Raw genomic sequence first — 10,573 nt, forward strand, 5'->3', positions numbered from 1 at the left:
ACTGACCCAACGTCTTCATCAAAAGCCTTTGCTCCAACTCTGTATTCCGCAAAATCGATGCCAGCTACGCCGACTGTGTCGACGCCTTCCAGAGACGTCCTGTTATCCTCACCCTCAGCTGCAACAAATACCCCTCAGTTTGGCAAAAAAGCCGATCCAGTCCATTGTCACCCTGTAACTCACCTACCTCTTAAAACCCTAAAACAAAATTTCTGTAATATCTCTAAGTTTCTAGCTCACCCCTGCAAATGTCAGACATTATCCCTCAAAAATATAGGACCACCTCCGCACGAAAACCTACCATATCATTTGTCCAAAATGACTCTATTTAACATGTCTTCTGAAAAACTTCCTCTTCACGCTGCTAAACTATTTCCTCCCTTCAACTCAACTTTACTTCCAAAAACTTTGCCATCTTCCTCTTCACCTCAGACTGCTTCACGGGAGCTTCCCACTCCTGTTTCGACGTCATCCTTTTCTACAGTGCTCTCGCCTTTAACCTCTAATAGGTTGCCACCACCTTTGACCAAAGCTTCACCAATCCCACTGCCCAAAATCTCGACACATCCTCCAGAAACAGCGGCTTCTCATCAGCCTGGACCACTTCCGCCTCTATCTCTTCCCCACACCACAGGTCCACTGTTTGAGCGCCAGCCTTTCATTGTCAGTTGGAACATTCCTGATCTGGTGTGTAACAGGTACAATATCTCATTGGACACCTCGCCCTTTAAAGGAGTGGCCACACCTGCTAAGGTAAGGAGACAAGCAATTAAACGTTTTAAACTACAGACTGATTCTGGATCTTGTTTCTACATGATGCCAACATGAATATTTGCAGATTAATATCCATCTTTTGTTGGAGGTTATGAAGCTGTTCTTCTTGAAAATGTTGTGTAATACTTCGTCATGCTTTTGCTGCAGGTCCCAGGCCAGTTCCTGTCTCTGTTCTACACAGACCGATTGGGTCTTTACCCGCATGTAGACCTCACAAGTCAGAAACAATTCAATGGTGGCATCCCTCAGAAAGGTAACCTGAAAGCCAGTATGAGCAAAGCCAGAGCCGATATCAACTACTACATCCCATCCAAGTAAGCATCCCTAACATAATAACAAACCCACCTTTTGTTGTTTGACACACGTAATGCTAATCTTTAACCTCAACCTTGTGTCTTACCCTCCAGAACAAGCCGAGGCCTGGCTGTGATAGACTGGGAGGAATGGCGCCCCCTATGGGACAGAAACTGGGGCACTAAGAAAATCTACCAGACTTTATCTTTGGCCCATGTTATGCATACAAACCGCTCCCTCACAGTGGAGCAGGCCACAGAGAAAGCCAAACAACAGTTCCAGGTCAGAAATAACTGATTATTAAAAACAAATTATATAATTCTGAACCGCTATTAAACATTGATGAATAAATCTCCTCTTCTTGTTTCTTCCATTTTAGGTTGCAGCTAAGAGTTTCATGTCAGGAATTCTGGCGATGGGTAGAACTATGAGACCAAATTATCTCTGGGGCTTCTACCTGTTCCCTAACTGTTATAATTATGGCTGGGAGAGGTCAGACTACACAGGGCAGTGCTCCAAGGAGGTGAGGAGGCAGAATGATGAGCTGCTCTGGCTGTGGGAGTCCAGCACGGCTCTCTTCCCATCTGTCTACCTGCAGGTTGGTTAGATAGTTACTACTAATAATATTATTTCCTGAATTTAAATTCCTTAGATGTTTTCTCTCCTGCACCTTCACACTGTTTCAGATTCCCCTGGCAGACAACCCCAGAGCCACCCTGATGGTAAGAAACCGTGTACAGGAAGCTTTGAGAGTATCTGCCCTACCCAGGCGGAGTGGCACCGCACCTGTGTTTGTTTACATGCGACCTGTCTTCGTCGATCAGAACAAACGCTTCCTCAGCCAGGTAAATGAGTCATTTAAATGTTGATTTGTTTAGACACGCTGCTGCCTTCACACAAGTGCGATTTGACGTCACCGGGACAACCACTCTCTGATCTTACTTAATAAATGAATAATTAAATCCGCCATTCAAACAGATAACAGTTTTAAAATGACTCATCAGTGAGTGACCACACACTTGACTAGATTAGATACATCTTAGGTTACTTCTTCGTCCCAGCAGTGAGGCGTTTTCTAGCCTGAGGTCCAATTTAAGGAGGAGTTTGGTTTCTTGGTGTAACAACACCCTGATCAGGTGGTAACCCTCACCTGTAATCCTTATACTCTCTTCTCTCTTCTTTTTGGGGAATAAGAACAGTGTAAACGTTTTCATGCATGCATACATGACTATCATTTGTCTCATTTGTAATGTGGTTTCTGTGCAAAGACAATAATGAACACATTTAACCATTTGTGTGCAGGGAGACTTGGTCAGCACCATTGGTGAGAGCGCAGCAGTCGGAGCGTCTGGTGCTGTTGTGTGGGGGGCCAGTGCTGACTACGATGACCAGGTAACATCACACCGCAGACCTCCAGTGGACTGCTGAAAGACATGACAGACAGTGCTGACGGCAGGTAGTCAGACCTGAGACAATGTGTTCAGTTAGGTGATATAAGAGTCTCCAGAGCTGAGACTGACCGACAATGTCTCAGTGGCACGGGTATTGATGGAGTGGTTGGTTATGCAACAGTTTTAGTTAATCCATGGCAATGAAGCCAAGATTAGCTTGATGATAGTGACTTTCACTAAGGAGACTTCACCATGTAAATTCAAATAAATAAATGTTCTTACATTTAGATATATTTATCGTGCATTATTCAGTGTCTTTATGATAAAATATTGTTCATTGGTCCTTCCTAAACCTTTCTTGTCTGCATTAACTTCAGTTAATGAACTTCCATATCTACTTAACACATGACAACCTGTAAAAACAATGTTATTTAAATAAATACATAAAAGATTTTGGGAAAGGTGCCCCCAAGTTTGAAAAGGTGCAGCAAAATGCCCTTTGGAATGCCCCTATGTTAGATAAAACATGATGCCTTTCCAGTAGATAAGGTCTAAATGGTTAAACAGTTAACAGTTTCCCGTGACCCGAAATAAAACAATACAAATCTAAACCAGGGATCAGAACTGTTTCACAACTGTTCCAATGACAAACTGAAAACAGACCTTTTATAGTCACGCATATCTTGTCATCCCTTCTGTCACATTTATGGTGCTCTGGTACCAAAGTTCACTCCAGTAGAGATTACAGACACAGTCATCACGAGTGTGATATGTAAAATTTACCTCACATGACTCTCGTGTCCGTCCATTCAATATAAAGTGTTCCAGGTGAGCCAGCAGACAGTTACCTTATCCTAGCATATGACTTCCTGAAAAAATAGTTTGGCAACTAACTGACCGCAGTAATGTGATATAAACAGCTTCATATTGAACAGACAAATATGAGAATGGAAGTGATCTTCTCATCTACGCCAATGAGAGTATTTCCTAAAACGTCAAACTATTCGTTTATTTATATTTATATGCATGCTCAAATATTTCAGGGTCACCCACTTGCTGTTTCAGACATACAGTATATAGAGAATATGTTTAATGTTGCTCTTCCTGCTCCTTCCTCTAATCTCTTTTCTTTGCTTCCTAGACTTCTTGTGAAGCCCTCTCATCCTACCTCTCCTCCACCCTCAACCCTTACATCACCAATGTCACCGTAGCCGCCCGGCTCTGCAGCACCTTCCTTTGTCAAGGCAATGGCCGCTGTGTCAGAAAAAACTACAACACCAATCACTATCTCCACCTAAACCCAGAGAGCTTTAGGATCCTGCATGTTCAGAACCGCTACCTTGTCTTAGGGAGACCTACCCTCTCAGACCTGAAGACTTTCAGCAGACGGTTCACCTGTCAGTGCTACAAAGGACTGAGCTGCTCTCCCAGGACACAAAGAGAGCTGGCCAAGGCCCTGATGTTTAGTATGAAGCAAGGGCTGTACCAAAAGGCTCATACTCTGAATAAAGCCATGTTGGATAACAGGCAACAAGACAGTATTACTAAGGATACTGTTAAAAAGAACTTGAAAGTTTAGCTTGTGATCAAAATGTTTGGTCATAGTTCTTTTTTCTGAACTGAAACACACCACTTAAAACTACTGTACATTCAGGCCTGGGAACTATCCAACCCTGTCAAAGTCCAGTACCGGACACTTTGTATGTTTGTCCCACAGCTTGATTTGCATTTTTAGTGTTTGTGTCTGCAGGCTTTGCACTACTGGAACACAAAAGCAGAATGCTGTCGCGATGTATCCTTAGAAAACCTGGAGCTACTGACTTAGTTGAGCCACAAATATACACAAATATATGTTGTTGCTTTGAGCGTCTGATCAGCAAGATTTACAGGACATGACAGGAAGCATGACCTCATCTATGTATGCATACTGTGACCACTCACAGAATTTTCCACTGTCTCGAATCACACTTATAAACAAATACTATGCTATATTACCAACATAGCAATGGGTATTTGTATATGATTTGACTGTATATGTAAATAAATGAAAAGTGAGAGGGAGCAACATGTTGTTGGCTCTGCGTTGAAAGACTTACAATTCAGTCTCAAAATGTGATTAAACACATACATTACTTGATGTAATTTGTTTTAAATGATTCGACTACCTTTATCATATCATATATCTATAATAATATATAAAGTATGCTGTTGTTAGCACATTAAGATATGAAAAAGTCGGTCTTTGACACAAAGACAGGTGTTTTCACATATGAAAAGCACAGGTGCTGCTAAATATATTAAACGATGGTGCATTCAGGTGCCGGCATGCACATCCAAAGTAGCAAATTCAGCCATCATTCATTTTTTCATTTGACATGTCGACATAGCTTCTGTGAGACACGCCCAGTGAGATATCCTTGACACAGGAAGATTTATAGTTTTATTGTATGGATTAGTAAGTAAGAGTTTAAACCTTTGCAGTTTCTATTTGCACACAGACTTTGTTGACCTAAGATACTGTAAATTCCCACCTTTGCTACACCCAACTTCAACACAGATCTGCTTCGCTTGATTTTTCTCTTTATTTTATGCCTTTTAACGCCATACAAATGCTACGCTTTAATCACCTTTACAGGATGTTTAGACTAATTTAGCTGTTAGCAAGTTAACTATTTACACATCCAGCATGTTATGAAATTTTCTATCCTTAGGTTACATAAGGTCACGTGTGGGCCTTGAGGTCCTCTGCAGTATTAATTGTTTGGCTTTGACTGGGAACAGTAGGTGCCAGGCTATCTCAACACTGTGGTGGCCAGGGTCAAAGAGACCTATTGCTGCCTTTCTAGACATAATATATAGCTTGCTGTTGACGTTCCAATCTGCGTAAACAGACAACAGTGTCTTCAGATTAAAACATTCTCTTTGGCTCATTCTGGGCGTACAGTATTTGTGGTGTTATCTTGGGGTTTAAAGTCTGACCACCAGCATGAGTTCAGCAGAATGTGAACCGACTCAGGCACTTCTGATGAACTTTGAGAGTGTCTCTAATTCTCCTTGGCCAAGCGTCCGCTCCTAACATCACCACTGACCTTTGACTTTTGTGTTGGAGATGTATTTTCCTGCTAGTTAGTGCTAGTTAATTGAAACAGAGCTGGGATACATAAATGTATCGTAAATGTGCTGTAAAACTCAAACAATAAGCTTTAAAATGCTAAAAGCGCAGCAGGTTTTAGTGTTGGCTAAGTTTCTCAGTGTTTGTTCGTCATTTAATTCAGTGTTGATATCAGAAATATTGATGAATGGAACCTTGCAAGTTAATGTACTGGTGAAACAACCTTACAAAGTTAATTTTCCAGATGTTGTATTAGTGAATGGATGGCTAATGGTGATGCTAATTAACAGTCAAGTTATATCTCACTTCCTGTTTTCATCTGCCTGAAAGTTTTTGTGTTTGTACACAGCAGCTGTATACTTCTGATTGAGAGCACTAATTACTCATTATGGAAGTTAGTGTATGCAATTCCCATTGTGGTGTTGCCAGCAGATACTGTGGGTCACTGGTGTATTAACCGAGTCCCCAGGGTGGTGAGTGCGTGAGTTGTTTCTACATATGTGTGTTTGCTTATGTCACAGTGATCTCCAAGGTGGTTTAAAGTAAGAGAGAAAGACAGCTTGATACATTGATACATTGATACATTTATCATAATGTCTCAACAAGGAATTAGAGACAACACAAACAGGTTTTGTACGTACCAGGAAACAGTGTCTGTGTTCTAAAAAGTACCTTCCTGGAAAAATGCCAACATTCCCTATAAAATAACAAGTTACTTGTGTCTGTGGATCTGTTTTCATGCCGAAGATAAGATACGGACAAACAAAAACAGAAAGTGCTGCCTACAGATCATAAGCCCATGTCAGTGTTATGAGTCAGCCTGAAAATAGGTTTTTAGTTGGTAGCCTATGATAGTGAATGTTTCAGTGGAGCCAAAACACTTTGTCCTAAAAGACAAGACAAACAGGAAAATAACCTCCTTATTGCACCATCTCTTTTGCAAAGTTTGCTCCCCTGCTTCACCTAATTTTCTTTACACTGAAGCGACTACAGCTTTTAGCTGAACTCCCCGGGTCTATTTTATGACGAGAGCAAGTAATATTAACTGCAGAAATAAAATTCTGAAGAATAATTGTGTTTCCCAGTGTTAAAGTAAAGAAATTAAGGAATGCCAGTCGTGTCACAGGAAAATTCCAGATTTAATTAAAATTATAAGTCGTACAGTACATGCCATTGCAAGTCAGTCACCATTTTTCACTTTAATTTGAATTTTATTCCAACGTCTCGGATCTTTTCTCAAAACAAGTTTGGTCTTTTTAAAAACTGGTGAATACAACAGCACAAAAATTAAAATACAGTTAATCGGCCATGGAAAATCTCCAAAATGTACAAAGTACAAAGTCATACACTCGTGTGGCTGTAGTTCAGTGAATGCAAACGTTTGAGAATCTCAGTATAGCTGCCCAGTTAAACAAATCAAAATGCCAAAACACACCAGCCAAAGGTATTGAGATGTATATTTGTTGATAGTAAATTATAAGATTGAATATTTTTTGCAAATTACAATTCAAAATACGAGCAGACAAGACGCTTGGTTCTTTGATAAAACACACAGACAAGAAGAAAATCTGGTTTCCAAAGTGAGTGATTCCAATATATTTAACGACGTGCAACAGTTTTCAGTGTGCCTCCCCATACCACACACGGGAATATAATCATTAGTTTTGCCTTGTATTGAAGTATGTTACTAGGATTCATCAAAACAGAAATCAAGCTTTAGATTTCAAATTCATTTAAGTTTTATACCAACAAATCACAAACGTATTTAAACATTCAGAAAATTCTATTAATTCCTTCATTCAGGTTAATACAAATAATCCAAATTTTAAATTGTGATTAGAAGAAAAATATTTCCTAATTATAAAGGGTAGCTTATTAATGACAGGATTGATTCCAGCACCAAATTTAAATTATTCTTCAAATACTGGCAAATCCATCAGTTTATCAGCCACTTAATTCTGAATTCTGGAGTAGTTTTGCTAAAAATCTACCACCATTTGTTTAGTCACAGTGCAAGGTACTTATACTAGTTTGTTAATAAGGCAATAGACCACTCCAAAGCAAATTTGGCATGAGAATATGCTCTACACAGCATACACAGGAAATATTCAACTAAAAACTGGATTTACTAAGTTCACTTCAAGTGAAGTTGGTTCTATTCAATATGTTTTATTTAAGACAGATTTCTAGGTCAGCTTTGGGCTGCCCGTCTGTCATGAAAAGCATTTTACATGAAATGTCCATCAGTTTGGGGTAAACAAGCTCAGTAAAAGTACTTTTGAAATTAATTTGACTTGACTAGACTTGCTGCACGGGGTTATAACAATATTTTTAACTTAGGATTAAAAAAAAAAAAGTGTCCTTAACAGGAAGTTCAATGGTGTTTCATGACTGTTCACCCATTATTATTTCCTCAGCAGTTACACAGAATGAAAATAATATTGCACCTTGGTTTAGGTTGTTCAATTTGCCAAAATGAAACCTGAAATGATGCTGAAAGCTATGCTGTTTTATATTGTTTGTGCTGGATAACACCTGTTCTGAGAGCGGAACAAATATAAACCTGACAGAGATCAATAGTGCTGAAGGTTAAAACATTTTTAAAATAATGATCGGATAATGAAACACAGCAGTGCTTTGAATATATATATATATAAAAAAGAGGAGCCACCATGGACACCAAGCCTTGTTTGTCAGAGTCGGGTTAACTCTGTTCGCACAGGAAGGCACTCCAGCAACGTTTGGTTCATGAAAGATTCACAGTAAAATCTCACTCGGCTCCTCGTGTCCGTTCAGCTACAGGTTTTCTTGCTACATATATCACTGGGTTTATCTCTACTCTAGTTGCCATGCATTACTCTGGGGTCATATTAACAAGATGAGCTGCACAACACTTAAATATTAAATAAATAAAAAGAGATGAACATTTAGATAGAACAATGTCCCTTCAACTTTGTTAAATATTAGGGGGGTCAATACATGAACTAATCCATACACCTTTTGAAACAAAACCTCCCAGATGTTATTTTATTTGTACGTCGTGGCATGCAGATATGAGCTACAGTTAAAGCATGCCGATGCATAAATGACACAATCAGTCCAACTCAAACTAGACCTGCGACAATGTGTGTAATGTATAACGTGGCACTCCTGCCACCGCAGTCCTTTAAAAAAAATGTAATATTCACACTTCCAAAGTCATGACGACTTGTAAAATATTACAATATTACAACTGTATTTCATATCAGATAGATAAAAATGGCAGTAGTCTTAATTTAAACAGGTTAAGTAAACAATTCAGGGTCCTTAGTCTGTGTGTGTGTGTGTTTAATATTTATGACTGGACCCAGAAATATCAGCTGGTAACAAACGTCTAGACTCCAAAGTAACCCGGACTCTAACTTTGCTGAAAATATCAACTGCACTAAATGTTTTATTCAATATCTCAACATCCGTTGTCATGGCATCGCATTGCTGACCAAAGACTCAAAGTAATTGTTATCTTAAATACTTTGATATGTTAGACAAGTTAAAAGGCCAAACTGGTCCCTCGTTATACATCTTTACCTTAAACTTTTTCTTCAATATCAAACTTTAAATAATTAAATCATTTGTTAATTAGTTAATTCAATAACGCCTGGTTGTTTCTTCATTAGTCTAATGTGAGCCAGACTTTCCCTAGAAGTTAAACCTCAAAAAGAAGAATTAAAGTTTTTTCTTTGACTCCAGCTGTCCATTGACCTCCCCATTCTCATCACTCAAACCGTTCACTTCTTTGGTGCACTTAATTCTCAGCAGGACGTTGGACAGCACGTCCTGATACAGACTAAGGCAGACCCAGCCTGGCAAGTAGAGGAGGGTGATGAGTCCCATGAAGTTGTGGGGATAATGAGAGTAGTCCCAGGAGCAGGCGTCAAACTGCCTCAGGACCAGACCCCAGGAGAACTCCCAGGTGTAGATGAAGCAGATGTAGATGGGGAGCCTCCGGCACGTCCCCCAGCCTCTGCTGAAGTGCAGGTGGAGGTAGAGCTTCTCCACCACGAAGCTGCAGCTGCCGTACATCAGGAAAGACCAAAGGGACGTGTGACCACTGAGGGTCCGGTCAGACTTCTCCACCAGGTTAAACACAGAGGTGAAAAGCACCTCATCCAGAAAACCATGCATCCCGAAGAATAAGAAGCGCACAAAGCCCGGGAGACCGTGAAGAGGCCCCCCATCAGGAGCGCTCTCCTCCGGGCTGGGTTTACGCGATGGGTCGGGGTTGCAGGAGGGGTGATACTGCAGCCTTGACAGCCCTCTGTGAAACACCTGAGCGAAATAGAGAGCCAGGAGGTAATGCACTGCAAGCTGCGTGCAGGATACCACCCTCACCTGCTCAGTCAAAGTGTTTATGTTCCCGATCAGGATCTGCAGCCCGATGTAGACAGACGGGTAGAAAACAAGATGAAACACAACAGGCCGACCTCGGAAACTCCTCTTCTGTGAGTAGATCTTCTCCAGCGCAAAGTGGGTCAGTGAATGCATGATGCAAAGATACGGAGAGGAGAAGCCCACCAGTTTAGGGTCCCGATAATTCAAAACCCCCTGCAACGATGAGAGCAGGACATCCAGAGTCACGCCGTGCATCCCGTAGAAGTAAAGCCGCATCCATCGCGGAATCTCCCTCAGAGATTCTGACGCGTCCTCGGTCTCTCCGGACGGTTCTTGTTGGCGGGCCGCTTTTAGGCCACCATCCGAGTCTCCCGAACGGCTGCGAGGTCCGTCTCGACACCGACTGGCCATGATCAGTCAGTCACTGTGTCAGGAGGGATTCAGTTGTCCTCTTCCTGCACATTGTTGTCTGTTATGTTCCGCTGTGGCAGCGCGGTGCAGCGAGCTGCGGCTGCGAGCATCACTGTACAGAGGGACTGCTGCATTCACGTACCCCTTGGAAAAAAACCACACACACTGTTTGTGGATCCAGCTTGAGAGTCTTAACGACGCCCTGTTGTGTTTTGTCTCT

General features: G+C 41.1%; 2 protein-coding genes across 2 annotated transcripts; one reads left to right on the forward strand and one right to left on the reverse strand.

Annotated features, from left to right (window-relative positions):
• Nucleotides 1-696: 696 nt before the first annotated feature.
• On the forward strand, nt 697-4,520 carry LOC104932594 (hyaluronidase PH-20). The gene is made up of 6 exons (XM_019265649.2): nt 697-1,088; nt 1,182-1,350; nt 1,448-1,666; nt 1,755-1,913; nt 2,371-2,460; nt 3,601-4,520. Exons 1-6 carry the CDS (start codon nt 907-909, stop codon nt 4,036-4,038), a joined length of 1,257 nt encoding a protein of 418 aa, XP_019121194.2. The 5' UTR covers nt 697-906; the 3' UTR covers nt 4,039-4,520.
• Nucleotides 4,521-6,703: 2,183 nt separating this feature from the next.
• tmem229a (transmembrane protein 229A) lies at nt 6,704-10,486 on the reverse strand. Its single transcript, XM_019265645.2, has one exon. It carries the CDS (start codon nt 10,351-10,353, stop codon nt 9,277-9,279), a length of 1,077 nt encoding a protein of 358 aa, XP_019121190.1. The 5' UTR covers nt 10,354-10,486; the 3' UTR covers nt 6,704-9,276.
• Between the last annotated feature and the right edge of the window lie 87 nt (nt 10,487-10,573).

This window comes from Larimichthys crocea, chromosome XX, assembly GCF_000972845.2.
Source record: "Larimichthys crocea isolate SSNF chromosome XX, L_crocea_2.0, whole genome shotgun sequence".
NCBI classification, from domain to species: domain Eukaryota; kingdom Metazoa; phylum Chordata; class Actinopteri; family Sciaenidae; genus Larimichthys; species Larimichthys crocea.

What these genes read in the sequence shown, in the direction of transcription:
- LOC104932594 (XM_019265649.2), top strand. Translation starts at nt 907, where the DNA reads ATGCTTTTGCTGCAGGTCCCAGGCCAGTTCCTGTCTCTGTTCTACACA. An exon ending in AACTACTACATCCCATCCAA is followed by an intron (nt 1,089 to 1,181) that starts GTAAGCATCCCT and finishes CTTACCCTCCAG; the next exon opens with AACAAGCCGAGGCCTGGCTG. An exon ending in GTGCTGACTACGATGACCAG is followed by an intron (nt 2,461 to 3,600) that starts GTAACATCACAC and finishes TTTGCTTCCTAG; the next exon opens with ACTTCTTGTGAAGCCCTCTC.
- tmem229a (XM_019265645.2), bottom strand. Translation starts at nt 10,353, where the DNA reads ATGGCCAGTCGGTGTCGAGACGGACCTCGCAGCCGTTCGGGAGACTCG.